The 15,193-nt window shown below is 35.0% G+C and overlaps 1 protein-coding gene across 1 annotated transcript in view; it reads left to right on the top strand.

The window, feature by feature from the left end:
• The window catches only part of LOC149077574 (zinc finger FYVE domain-containing protein 1-like), a 33,285-nt gene extending 21,426 nt beyond the window's left edge, over nucleotides 1–11,859 (top strand). The window contains exons 10-12 of the mRNA XM_089245143.1: nucleotides 1,862–2,021; nucleotides 5,097–5,210; nucleotides 9,976–11,859. Of these exons, the coding sequence (XP_089101269.1) occupies nucleotides 1,862–2,021; nucleotides 5,097–5,210; nucleotides 9,976–10,196 (495 nt within the window). The 3' untranslated portion in view covers nucleotides 10,197–11,859. The remainder of the gene's footprint in view (nucleotides 1–1,861; nucleotides 2,022–5,096; nucleotides 5,211–9,975) is intronic.
• The last annotated feature ends 3,334 nt before the right edge of the window (nucleotides 11,860–15,193 follow it).

Below are 15,193 nucleotides of genomic sequence, written 5' to 3'. Positions count from 1 at the left end.
AATACAGCAACACAATTAAAAATGCAATTACAAAAACTAGAAACAATGTATATACATGATAAAATATTGTACAATGTCCATAAAATATATTTATGGTTGTCTGTAGCAAGTTCTCTGCTATTAAAATAGGGTTTAAAATAAAGCAAAAGAATTGTATAAATCAAAAATAATTCTATAATAGCTCCAAAACACTCCAGGAGACATAATTAGTTCTGCAAAGTCAAAAATGTGCTGGTAAATATCTTCCTGGAGGGGGAAAAATGTATTATTAATTGTAGCAAAGTACTATTTGTGTACTTATAGATAAGATTAAAAAAATTGTTTTCTTAAATCAATTGAAAATTAATATGAGTGTATTTTCCCAAATTAGTTACCTATCTATAAGTAGCATTGGCTTGCAATAGAAAATTGAAGGAACATAGGAAAAAACTTCACCATTTGTAAAACTTATACAGTAAAACCAGTCTTTAACGGAACCGGTATTAAGCAGAAACCTGTCTTGAATGGAAAAAAATTGTAGATCCATGATTTCAATGCCAAAATACACATTAAAAAAACCTGGATTAAATGGAACCGATCTAATGCAGAAACGGAAAGGAAAATTTTATCCTTTTTAAGGAAAATTGCACACAAACACTTTGACTGTTTCACGACCAATTGACTAAAAAATCATACAAAATATTAGCGCTTGTATCAAAATTTTTAATGCAATGACTGCTTGCCAATGCAAGTTCTACTTCACCCACCCTTGGATTTGTAAAAACCGTTACCGTACTTGATGCTGTGGTTTTTGAAAACCACATGTAGGGAAACAGTTGCTTTCTGAAATTGTAACAAAATTTTTCGGTAAAAGCAGGCTTTTCTGTGGGAGAAATCAGTGTGATGGTCAGATTTCCAAATGATATACAATGACTCACAAAATTGTATGCAATCTGCTTTTCGTGGTGATCGCAAGTGCTGAGCAGGACCGGAATTAGAGGGAGACGAATGGGGGGGGGGGGATTTGCTTGGGCAACAAAATTTAGGTGGAAAATTTTATGTGGGAAAATCATCAAATTTTGATGTGGTCAGGGCAGTGAAAAAAATTTTGTCCCCCCCCCCCCCCCCCCAATAATCCTAGTTACAGCCCTGGTGCTGAGGGTTACATAAGTATAGACAACAATGTACAAACTGAATCTGACACAACAGATATTGACACCCTCATTGAAAATTCAAAGAAGATCACAAAAAGAACATAAATGTAGTCATTTCAGATTAAGAACTGTGTGGGTTGAAGTTTTATACAGATGCTGTGGAAACCTAAATATTTAGTAATTATAGATTAAATAATGAAAAATTTTTTTAAATGTTCATTTAAATTAATTATTTTATTTTCAAGTGATTTATTTTTATTATTCTGTACTTCAATTACATACAAGATTGTTACATAATTTTACACATTATGTCAATTGAACAGTGTGCAGCAGAAACCTGTGTTCAACCTGAAAAAATCATGGTCTCTCGTGATTCTGTTGAAGACAGGTTTTACTGTATCTCTGTTCATTATAAGCAGGCTCGAATGTATTATATAAATATTAGAATAATTCAATTGAAATGCATAGTGGTGAGATGATCAAGAACAGCTATTACAATTTTTGCCAACCGTCAATTTCAACATTTTAAATATTTTTGGGTCAAGGAATTTTGGATGGCTATTGCATCAGATATGGTTAAATATTTATGGCTTACAATCAACTCCAAATAGAATTATTTGCTATATACGTTTAGATGTAGAATCAAAGTTTTTATTGTATTGTTTTTGTTATAGTTTATATTACCCAGAATTTTTAATTGAGTGATTTTTTTTTTTTTCTATATCCAGAATTGTGGAATATGTGGAAAACTGTTTGATGATCTTGACAGAAAGCACCATTGCCGTATGTGCGGTGGTGGATTTTGTGAAAAATGTTCTTCTCACACTCTTCCGGTACCTGGTTGGGGTACCGATCCGGTTCGAGTGTGTGACAAGTGTTATGAAACTGGTAATCTTTCCAGCTGCATTTCACATTTTAAAATGTATTACCTTTTAAGCAGCATTGACGAGATATTTTGCCTCCTTAACACTAGAACTACCGTAGTGGTAGAAATGACAGTTATTGTAAAAACCCATGTTACAGCTGTAAATTTACAAAAACTAGGGTTACCTGTCTTGAAATATTGTCATATGGGGATACAGGACCCCAGGTTCCAACCCATGAAAAAATATGTTCATTTTTTGAATTTACATTGCTTATTGTTCATTGATTTCAAAATTTTGGAATGTAAGTTGTCCCTTGACAACAGAGTAACACTCCATCCTCCTACTCAGGGGTTCCAATAAGGCAAAACAATAAAAGGTTATTTAGGTTGCCAGACATCTGACATGTAAGGGATTCAATAAAGCATTCAGGGAAGGATATGTGCATTGCTTTGTATGTTCATGAGTTATTTAGGGCCATCAAAATTCTTGGAGATTCAAGTAATCTGAATCCTTAGGGTTCCCTCACCTATAGTTGTCCTCATTCCAGTCAAGATAATTTTACGTTTGAGACTAATTCTCAGTTTACTAGTAAAAAGAACATAAGGTGGTGTTATTTGTGATTTTGTCGCTTTTGCTTTTAAGTGATTGCAACAGGCAAACTATTTTGTCATCACTTATCATATAATTGTTTAATGGTTCCAAATAATGGGGAAACTAATGGCTTTGTCTGATAAAATATATGATTTAAGGTAATTGTACAACTTTTATTCCCACTTAGTCAATCCTTTGACACATCGGCCTGTGGCTGCAAAGTGCAAGGCTAAAAATAAAATGTGATTTACCTACATATGGCTTTACCCTCAAGGGCACTCTGGCACCTTCTATCCCAAGCAAACTATTCTTCTACCAAGCATTTGTAAGACAAAAAGATTATTTCAATTCATTCTACCACCTTTTAGAAAATAACCTGTCTTCTTCTGCAACAACCTGTATGTTTGCTCATGCTTGAAATGTAATGAAACATGAATGTTTCTCTATACCCTAGTTTTAGAAGAGAAAATCAATAATTTCATCTACTAAAAAATGCATTCATAGCATATTTAACATCTGGTTAGGGATTTTGAAATTATCAACTGCAGTTAAGTGAGTAGGTCTAGGTTTTATTTGTTTTAGATCAGACTCACATTCCTGGTGCAAGCGCCCGAGTGGTGCAGTAGTAAGATGCTTGTCTTCCACCATGAAGGTTACTGTTAAGGTCTACGGGTTCACCTCTGGAGGAAGAACATCAAAAACAAGTTCTTTACCTATCGAGCCTGATGTGACTACCAATAGATGGAGTCTTCAGTTCTTCCAACTCTACTGGTTGGAAATTGTTGTATAGCAATGACCAGAGTTAATGCTGTAAAGTCGACTCATGCCTGGTAGATCGTTATAAAAATAAACTATTTACAGCCATTGTCATTAAAGACCGGGGAAAGCATTCATCTATCTTTTCACTCATTCATCTATCTTTTCACTCTCAGTTCTACATTTCTTTGTTTAGGAAAAACGGCTCAGGAATTACCTATTTACCATAAGCAACATCGAAAGTAATTTTTAAACTCCTGGTGTATATAGATATGTGTGTATGTGCATATATGTATGTGCAAAATTTTTGAGCTACAGATAAAATATAATTATGATAATTAATACATTCATGTTCCTCCCGTCATTGCCTACACTTAATAAAATGTTAAAAAGTTAAAAATGTTAAAATGTTAAAAGAAATGTTAAATTTTCTCAAATCATAATTACGCACTAATTCCATTGCATACAGCAGATTCACTGATAAATAGCATTATCTATGCAAAAATCATGATTTGATCTATTTGTTGTATATATTACTATATTTTCTTTTCCCCTTTTTGCTTGTGTTTATTGTTTTTATTTTCTCGCTATCTTTTCATTTTTATCAATGAATTATACATATACAGTCAGTTCGCGATAAGTTGAACTCTGATACCTTGAATATCTGTTTAAGTTGAAGTTTTCACTCAGCCCCAGAACTTTTTCTGTATTTTAGTGTTAAAAGTTTCCTTTAACTCTAAGTTTTTGGGAATGAGGGAAATTTAAAAGATGGGATTTTGCAATAGAATATCACATTTAGCAACAGAATATCACAATATTCATTTGTCTGCTTGCAAAAAATGAATGACTTTCTCATGAAAGGGGGACAAAAAATCACCAACACACCCTCTACCCTTGCCATTAACCAAGAAAACATTTTTGGTGGTCGAAGATTGTTAGTATGCAAAACATGGGGGGGGGGGGAGTGTATATTCATTGCAAAATATGGTAAGTCTAGGTCAGTGTTTCCCAAAGTGGGCAATATCACCCCCTGGTGGGCGATAGAAAGGTGCAAGGGGGCGATAGAAGCCACGGGTATAACATAGGATCCTATGGGTTCACTTGAGTTGGGGGGCGATGAGAGAAAAATTTCTCTGAAGAAGGGGGCGATGGAACAAAAAGGTTTGGGAAACTATGGTCTAGGTAGAAGTAGTTTTTAAAAATCAACAAAATGACTTTAAATTTTCATTTTTTGCTGCAAAAGATTTCTTTCAACAAATTGGGAAATGACACGTAGGAAAATTTTCAAACTTTTGCAAAATAGAGTTGCAAATGTTGATCAAAGATCTGTCCACATGGTAGTTCTAGTATTAAATGCCTTTTTTTAGCAATGATGAGCCTAAATTATTTGTAAAGTTGATTTTTCAAGGAAACACTTTTCCCTGCACCCGTTACTTTGCAACTGTTGAAAATCAGAAGACATCCTTTTTAATGAAAAAAAGATACATCATTTTAAAGAGTGTATAGTGATTTCTGTTGTGCTGCTTAAAGAGTTAAATAGATTTAATGCATTTATTTAAATTTCTGTAATTTATAGTTTGTCTATCTGAGACAAAAAAAATTTTTTTTTGGAGGAAAAATCTGCTGAAAAAACTCTTTCGATCTCATTCCATTTTAACAAATTCAAAATAGGAGTTGACTAGTTATTTTGAGAAATATATTGAAAGTGATGGAGAAGATAGATGTCATACTCTCATTTCAAATTTTCCAGGTTGCCCAGAAAATGACATTGTGCCACATCCTCCTGAGGTCACAGCTCGTAAAATAGGTGAAGTGGTGCAATCAACGTTGGGTACCATGGCATCTGCAGTCAATTATCCTCTCGGTTTGTATACTCATTAATTTTTAATTCGTTTGTGCGTGTTTTTTTTTAAATATAAAAATGGGAAAATTAATTCCCCCCCCCCTCCCTTTCTGAATATTCAGAATCATGGAAAAACTTAAAATCCTTTGCTGATATGAATAGAAATTAAAAAACATAAATGCTAATGTGTTCATCACACTGTATTGTTTCTACACACTGGTGGTATTTTCAGGGGACATAAACAATATACCATCTGTGTTCAAACAGAATTCATTGAGTTCAGTTTTGATATTTTATCAATTTAAATTTTTTTTTTTTTTGGTTAAAGAAGACAACATGCTTCAACACACTTAACAGGTACTAAGACTTATGGATTTTTCTTGGTTGCTTATACAAACACAAAGGCCACAACAGGCAAATTGCTCAACGAGGTTGCTGAAAAGAGATGTCCATAAAAGTATTTAGATGCCAAAAATATAACACCAAAATACAGCAACCCAATATAAAAGCATATATCACAAAAGAAATAATTAATACTATATACACTGTACTCATAAAATAAATTATGGTTGTCTCATCTAAGTACGGATAGCTTCTCAATTTATCCCACTATGTTTAGGCCTATTGTATCTCTTTTTATACATGTTAGTTGTGTTAGAATTCACGATCCACAGAGGTACGCTGTTCCAACAATTCTATTGGAGAAAAACTCAAAGGCACACCACAACCTGGAATTGCCTCTTACTATATGACGGTGGTGTCTCTTTATCAAAGCAGTCGATTGATGGCTGATAAATAACTCGTGATCTTTCTTATCCGTCCTTCTGAAAATTTTAAACACTTTGATCATATCATGCATATGATATGCTCGATATGATCGCATAAACACTTGCTATTATCATGTTACTCACAATCTTTTGATCCAAAAGAAAAATAAGAAATTAATTATTTCCTCATGCTACATTATTCAAATACAAAGGCCACAAGAGACATACAGTCAGAGGTGGCTAAAAAAGATGCCCATAAAAATATGGTTGTCAATTATATATCTAAACTATATCAAAAATACAGCAACCCAATAAGAGCAGTAAAAAACCTATAATTATGATAAAATATAAATATGCACACTGCCCATAAATATTTATTATTGTTGTCTTTTTCTAAGTACGGATAGCTTCTTGATTTATCCTAATGTGTTTATCATATTTATTTTTAAACGTTTCAATCGTGTTAGAATTCATGCCCCCCCCCCCCCCCAGAGGTAGTTATCCATTTATTCACTACCCTATTAGAGAAAAACTCCCTGCAACACCACAACCTAGAATTGTCCCTTACGTCGATACAGGTGTCCCCTTGTTGTAACAAATGATTGATCGTGTATTAATAAGTCATGGTCTATTTTAACCATCCCGTTGAAAATTTTGAACACTTTTGTTATATTCCCCGACACCTAGTCTTCCAATGTAAATATTTTCAAAAAAATCAGGTCTCTTTTCATAGCTTAAGCCCAGTCTGCCATCAAGAATACGCGTGGCTCTTCTCTGCACCAGCTCGACCAAGTCAATATCGCTCTTTAAGTATGGTTTCCAGAACCTAACGCCATGCTCCAATCCAGAATGAACTAGGTATGGAGCTCCAGAAAAGTGAAAGGATCACTTTGGGAGAATGCAAAGAGACTTTTTGAGAATGAAACTGAGCATTTTATGTGTTTTTTAACCACTGCTGAACAATGTTCAGAAAACCAAAGCCGCTTGTCAGTGAGAATTCTCAAATTGGTGGTCCCAGTTGCATTGGGAATGACACTGCCATTCAACTTGTAAGTGAAATATGGGTTGTTCGAACTAAAATGAGCGACCATACACTTGTTAAATGTCATGCTGTAATCATATTGAAATGTGACTGAAGCAACTCCCTATCACTTTTATTTCTGACTACTCCTGTTAGCTTCAATCTCATCAATACCCTGATCTAGTTTATTGATAAAATGTGAAAAAAAGTATGGGGGCCCAGGATACTTCCTTTAGGAACTCCACTTGTGACGCCTGTGCATTCAATTCCCCATTCACCATAACCCATTGTGATCTATCTGTTAATCATGATTCTATCCAATTTAACAAGTTGCCCTCAATCCCAATCTTGTGTAAACGCTTCAAGAGTTTACCATGCTGGACCTGTAAAACACTGTTTTTGTAAATCTGTGCAACTGGGCCCCAACAGTTCATTAGCACATTCCCTGAATTGTTTTCGTTATACAGGGTGTTCTGTTAATGGACCAACAAACTCAGATGGTTGTTAGTAGGCATCACGAGGAACAAAAATTGCAATGGAATATGGTGTCACAAATTACGTTGAAAGGGCGAAAATCTCAAAAATCGCCTCGATGTTACATACCCAAGGAGGTGGATTGAATGCGCTGGACCTCCGCATTTGCCGGATCTCAATCCGTGTGGCTTTTTCCTATGGGGGTCACCCTAAATCACTCGTTTATGTGACACCTGTGGACAACTGGAGGATCTCATAGAGTGTATTGTCATTGCTGCGGCAGACATCAAAAGCATACCTGGTGTCTTACTGCGCTTCTGGGAATCATTTCTACATTGTTGGTGACTGTGCAATGACGTCAGTGGCTGCCACTTCTAACAGCTCTTGTAATAATTAATCAAATAAATCCTTTTGTAGTTATTATTGTACTTTTTGTCGTTCCAGCGTGATGTCGAAACATGCATGCATTTTTGAGATTTTCACCCTCTGAACGTGGTTTGCGACACCATGTTTCATTACAATTTTTGTTCCTTTGATGTTTACTAACAACCCTCTGAGTCCATTAACAGAACACCCTGTATTGAAATCTGAAGGATAAATCCGAGACAAAATATAATGACCATATCACTCAAATTTATTCTATTTTATGAGCTGCGGCTGTGCATGAATGAAATTCAGAAGAATAGCTATAGCCCTGATTTAAAAGATGGCTTATTTTGGGAAATACTAGTTTAAATCAAGGAAAATGTCATATCAATGAAGTTTGTTTAAAGTAGGGTATATAGATCTACGATCGATTGATAAACATGAAATTTTCACAACTATTGTAGGACCCCAATTATCTCTGATCTAATATGGACCGGACCTACCTAATATAATACAGACCTTACAAACTTTTGAGGTTGAATTTAAATGGATAAAGTCAGAATCAGGGAATATTATGTTTTCATATTTTTTAACACAATAAAAAGATCAAATAAAATAGTATGAAGTTACATGAGTTACTGTAAATTCTGTTACACACATTTCTACATACTTGATGTGAGTTGCGATTTGATAAGTGTGTAGCAGCCTTAATGTGTTTACAGTTTACAATATTTCGAAGATTATTTTGCATGCATTGACTTGAAAAAATTTCCTTTATATGTTTTCTGTCATCAAGTCATCTCAAATACTCCAGGGATCAGAGCATTAAAGTGCTTGTCATGGGGGGGGGGGGGGGCAAAAGCGTCAAAGGTGGAGTCGACTCATCTAATGTATATATGTATAGATATTAACATCGTGCCCCCCCCCCAGACTTCCAGGTCTATCTCCGCCTATGGTGTTCGTGAGCAAATGTTTAAAGTTTTTCTACTACAAAGTCTTCCAAGCTCGTTTACTTCATCAACCTCCTCAGAAAAAATAATCTTTGATTGTGTCCAGGTGAAGCCAACCATAAGATTCCCATGGTTTTATCTGTAGCTTCTACCACTCTCCCGTCCTGGTCCATTCAGTAACCCCCCCCTCCCTCAGCTGGTGATATCGTCCACGTTCGGAAACACTGGTTTGAGTCTCTACCTTCACAGCCTGTAAAGCTCTCTACGCTGCTGCATTCTGTGAATAAGTTTGTCATGACAAAAGGCATTTCACTGCTCCTAATTTTTAAGATCAATTTGTGGCATGTACCTCAGATAACCCGAAACTTGGTTAATCAGGTCTTACTATATACATATATCTGTGGTTCCCAACTTCGAGGTGTGAATGCAAGTCGATCTCCCCCATTAAAGTCTCACAGCAGAGAGCAACAGTCCTACAACGATAAATCATTCAATCATAACACTTCGCTCATAGTTAGAAAAACTGGTGGCAGCACTACACATAATAAGCATTACAGAGAAACAAAAAAACTTCACGTCAGGTTTCACTACACGTACATTCCCGCATGTACCGATTCGTTGGGGGTTCCGCGGGGGGGGGGGTGTGGGCGGGGTGCATGAGTGGTGTAGCAGTAGTAGGTAGGGCCTCCAAAAAATGGCTCGGGATCCATGATGTTCTTAAGTCAGCCACCTCGTTGGGCAATTTGCCTGTTGTGGCGTTGTATTTGTATTTGTATACACTTCATTCACAGTTCGAAAAATATGTGATAGACGGCAGCACTATAGCAAGCATTACACAGAAACCAGCTTCACGTTAGGTTCATAACACGGACACGCACATTCCAATATGTACCAATTCGTTAGAAGTTCCACAGAGGAATATGGACGAGGTACATGTGTGGTTTAGTAGTATTATATACATATATACAAAGTAAAACCTTTCTTTTGCTATCACCAGCAGGTAAAAAAAATTGTCCCTAAAAGAGGGTTGACTGTTAACCAGGGGTTGGGTTCAAAGTACATACTTTTATTATACAGGAGAAAATTATTATTTGGCCATATATAAAAGAGGTGACTGTAACTGAGGGATGTCCGGTCCATTTTTTATCTAATTTTTATTTTTATGAGAAAAATATAATACAAGCAATTTCCTTTCTCTTATATTTCAGGCATTATAAAGGCCACTGCAAGGCCAAATTATTGGGTTCCAGATCATCTCATAACTCACTGTTGTGTATGTGAAAAAGCGTTTTCACCAAAACTTGGTGTTCACCATTGTCGTTCGTGTGGAAAGGGTGTTTGTGATGGCTGTTCGCTCGCACGTATTGCGGTACCATCAAAAGGCTGGTTGCACCCGGTTCGAGTTTGCGACCATTGCAAAACAAGTTGAATGGACTAAATGAAAATCTAGATAACCACATGCTTTGTTTGTAAAAATATTTGTTGCTGCTTCTCGATGGAAGAATATGTTGTTATTGTTCGTGGCATGTAAAAGCCACTGCTTATGGTGACTAACTTTGCGATACGAATTGATTTCAACTCGTACAAATTTTCAACAAAGATAGACAGTCATCTGTGCATTTTTTTTTAATTGAACAGTTACTCTATATAATATGTGTGATTTATTGATTTCCTTTTTTGGTGAAGGTGGTGGTAAAACGTGAGAAACGAAGCTGCGATTACCACATTCATTAGGTTCAATAATTTTTCATTCAACTATTTTATTCATTACACAACTCATTATATTGATAAGCTTATGTGAATCTGAGCAGTTATGAATTATCAATCCAAGATTATTTTATGGATAAAAGAGGGGTTAAATTTGTTAATTACCGGCCAGCTAGAATAGTCTTTTCATTGATTTGACAAGAATTTTTTTTCCCATTAAATCATCAAATTTATTTATTGTGAAAAAGGATATAAGTTTGACAAGAGTTGTGTCCAACTATGTGAGATTTTCTAATCTCTCATAGTAGATCATGGAATCAGCCTTCTGAGATTCTGTGTAGTTGTCTGGAAATAGGATCTTTCCATCAAGCTGTTTAATTTATACAGGTTACCAATGTCTCCTTTAATCTGTGTGCACTGTAAAAATGCTTCTTTGCATGCAAAATCACAAAATACTCCAGTCATGTAGCCTATGTGGCATGTTTCCTTCCAGCATAAGTAAAACAATATTAGAGGTTGTAATTAATCTTTGTATAGTGTCTGGAAGATTGTAGTGTATAAGCAAATTCAAATTAAGAAGATAATGTGTGTAGAGGGAAACGATATCACTCTCCTATGTTCCTGCAAAGTACAAAAGCCTGGATAACTAAGCGGAGATGAAATTCAGGAAGAAAATTCACATTCCTCTGTGGGGGAATCAAACCACCAACCTCTCACTGTTAGAGTGGGTGCTCTACCATTGAGCTGCAGGGGACAGGTATTTACTTTCTTTAGAGCATATGTGTGAATGGGGCTGCGCATGGACAGCCTCCTAGCTCAGCTAATAGCTCTTACGGCATTATTCCCCAGCTGGCAACACACAGAGAGGAACAATGTCACTCTCCGCTGTTCATACGAAGTATGAAAGCCTGGATAACTAAGCGGAGATGAAGATGGAATGACATCGTTTCTCTTTATACGTTGCCGGGGGGGGGGCGGCTAATGCCATAATAGACTGTCCTTGCGTAGTCCTGTATATGTTCGTACATATTTTCCAAGGAAAAAAAATATCTGTCCTCTGTAGCTGAATGATAGAGCACTCACCCAGATAGTGAGAGGTTGGTGGTTTGATTTCCCCCAGAGGAATGTGATTTTTCTTTCCGAACTTAATCTTCATCTCCGCTTAGTTATAGGCTTTTTTACTTCGTAAGAAGGTAGTGACACATGGATTTGGATTTTTTTCCAACCTATGTCCAAAGGTTGATGAGGATGCATGCTTGCCTAACATCCTTGCAGCAATTTCAATTTCATTGTCAGAAGTCTAGACATTTTATGACAGTGTTTCCTCAATATTTCGAAGCTTGTGGCCTGATATTTTTTGAGTATGAGGCTCAGTCATAAACATGAAAAAATAGAACAAAATGATGAATGGTCCAGTTTGATTGATGTGCTTGAGAAACACTGTTCTACGGCATGTGTCAAAAGTGTCATCCTACATGCATTACAATAAAAATTATACAGAAGAGTGTGACACATGGGTAAGCAGTCATTTGTGTGATCTGACTTACTCTGAATCAAAGTGGGCTATTGAAAAAATACCTTAAAAACAATATCTCTGGTCTATAATGCCATAAATATGAGATTCATTCAGTTTCAGAATTAAAATCTGATTGTGTGCTGTTAAAACTTCAACAATTCCCTGCATCAGCCATCTTCAACCTGTTGCTTGCAAGCACCATGGTGCTCCCTGAAGCACTAAGAGTGCTCAATGGTCGTGTTCGATTCTGGCTCACAAGCACTTGATCAATGTTTCGTTTAAACATCCTGTAGAAATTGCATTCAAGATTACAGTTAAATGCATGTTTAAGGCATGCATGTGTCAAAGTTGTCGTAAGGAGTGCTCTTCGTTTGATGATGGGTAGAGATATTGCTCGCTACTCGAGAGAGGTTGAAACCCCTTGCCTTGGATGTACAAACTGTTATTTCTTCAATTTAGATGTATACCATTTGTGAAATAGCCTTTGATGTATTTTTTTCTGTTTTTTGACCCGATTCTTGTCAAGAAAGAATCTTTTTTTAATCTATCTGTTTATTCCAGTAAAATAGTAATTTATGTAGATTAAAATGTGTTTTGTATAAAACAGGTTTATCATCTATTGCAGCTCAATTTATTGCTGTTGTAGATGTCTGTGTACAAAACAATACATTCACTGATTACTATTTGAGCACTGTACTTTTAATGGTGTCTTCGTGTTTAAAATCAAAAAAATCTTTCATTCCATTCATGAATGGAATCGGCCATCCTGAAAGGAAAAATATTGATTTCTTTATATATTTCAATGCTTTTAAGTTTCTTTGTTTTTAATTATGATCATTATGTACACTCAAGTGTTAAAACAGTCAACCCTTAAATACAGATATTCCTTTATTTTTATGCTGTCTTACTTTCTTTACCCGTTTTTGTTATAACACGATTTTGAAAAGCTAAGAAAGTAGGAAATCATAACCTACAAAATTCAGAGTTGTTTTGTATTTTAATTTGCTGGTGTATTTTCAGAATTAAAGATATACTTAACCCTTCCAACTCAGCGTGCCCAGCTTGGGCTCACCCCAAAATTCCCTTTTCAAACACTGAAAATAAATAATAAATGAAATGAAAATTAGTTTAGGGATTACTTTGAACCTTATTCAACACTAGATAACAGTACCACACATGCCGATCCATACTTTTGGCTGGTGTAGATTTTTTGAAAACCCTTATTTTTCAAAGAAATGGATTAAAATTTCAAACAACTTTCTTTCTTTTTTTTTCAGAAACATTTTTATATCCAAAAAATTTTTTTTATATTAATTTGTTGGCTGTACACTAATCTCTTTGTTCTGCATAAGTTTTAACTTTTTACATTTACAGCTTGCCTAAAATCGAGTCTCAAATTCAAGGTTGGGCACACCCACAAAATTAAAACGGAAAGTGCAATCTTCAGAAAATTATACCTGCATACTTCTCTAGGCCTGAATAGACTGCCTACAAATTTTCTTTGTGAAATTCAAACTTTAAAGGGTTAAAATGACAAAATCTCTTGACCTCAGGATGTATATGAGATAAATGTGCATGTAAAGTTCCTGAGTCTGAGTACCTCATTAATGAGCATCTTTTGATAACACATCAACAATGCCATCAGAATTTTAATTGAAAAAAATTGTCAGAATGAAGCTAAAATTGTGATATTTGTATGCGAAATATTTGGGGTTATCTCTCTGTTTTGCAACATCAATCCTTATAGGAATGAAGAATGCAGCTTTTCAGCTGAAAATCTTCACTATTTAATTGAAAAAGTTATCAGCCTACCATCCCCTCAATCTCGTTAACTGCCTGTCCTAATCTCTGTCAACTACACTTACAACGGATTAAAAAATCCAGCCACAATGAACGACAGATCTAAATCAGTACAAATATGCAGTTAGGTACTCATGCACACTTCCTGCACAACTCATTCAGTAATAAATGTGCTTATGGCGATAGGAGTTATGCCCAGTTTTAAAGCAAAAAATAATAACATATTCCATACTCTTCAGGAAAGGAAGATTCATGCTTAAGAGAGAACCAGTTTATTAATTGAGAACAATCAGAAATAAAAATCATTAATAACATTTATTTACATAGCGTAAATTTAATTTTAAATAATTCATTCACAGAAATGTATTTCACTGCTGGAGTTTATTTCTTATCCTTCTGTGGAAACTCTCCTTATCCTTATATTGCCTATGATAAATTCAACTCACTTTATGAGATTTTATCTTATGCAATAATTTTGCATATTAATCACATAAAGGGAGGTACATCTGTAGGTGAAAGTCTATCATGAGTTGTTAGAGATATCCACGTGTCCAATCATTGATTAAAATGAGAACTTGACTACTTGGCCAAGTTCTTATTTGCTTAGTGTGTTTTTTTTAATCATGCAAAAAAACACAAATATTTCTTGATGTAGCAGAAAGACTAAGAAAGGTGCATATTGAATGATTCAAAGATTATAATATTCTATTTAAGAAATTATATTATCTCTAAAATATTTATTTAATACCAAAATATATATGTATGATTTGTATCATTGGAGAGATTTGTAAACAAAATAAATAGTTGTATATTTTGAAATTAGCCTATACAGAGAGAAGAAATAAAGCATATTTTCCGAAATATATGTTACTGTATTTTGCTCTGTTGATGTTGAAGTTTATCAAGTTTCAGTATATGCATGTACAAAGGCCAAAATTTGGGTCTGTTTACCGGATCTTTCACAAAATTCCGGATCTAAAAAACAGAACCTTCATAAAAGCATTCTGCACCTGAGAAACGGACCGTTTACAAAATAAAAGTTAATGAAACTACAAATTTAAAATTGGATTTCTAGTGTGATATATGAACTAGCTCACTTCGCTTCCCACAAAAATAAGAAATATTTTCATAAAAACAAGACCCTGCAAGAAAGTCTGGACAGACCCATGATGTTGCATAATCATTAATCACATGCTATACAGTGTTTTTCCACCTGTGACCTATGGAACATCCAGCGTCTGTGAATACTCTGTAAGATGTCTGCAGAATCATTTTGTATCATTCCATGAAAACACATTTTGTGCTGTAAAAAATTGTAATTTATTCAATTTTTATGATAGGAATTTCATGAAAATTACAAGTTGCAAATTTTATGGGAAGGTGCCTTTGAAATTTACGTTACA

The sequence above is a fragment of the Pholcus phalangioides genome, unplaced genomic scaffold (genome assembly GCF_987345545.1).
Source record: "Pholcus phalangioides strain wild (caught in Gottingen) unplaced genomic scaffold, Ppha-v1.0 ptg000015l_1, whole genome shotgun sequence".
In the NCBI taxonomy this organism is placed as follows: domain Eukaryota; kingdom Metazoa; phylum Arthropoda; class Arachnida; order Araneae; family Pholcidae; genus Pholcus; species Pholcus phalangioides.
This window is presented reverse-complemented; position numbering and strand designations above follow the sequence as displayed.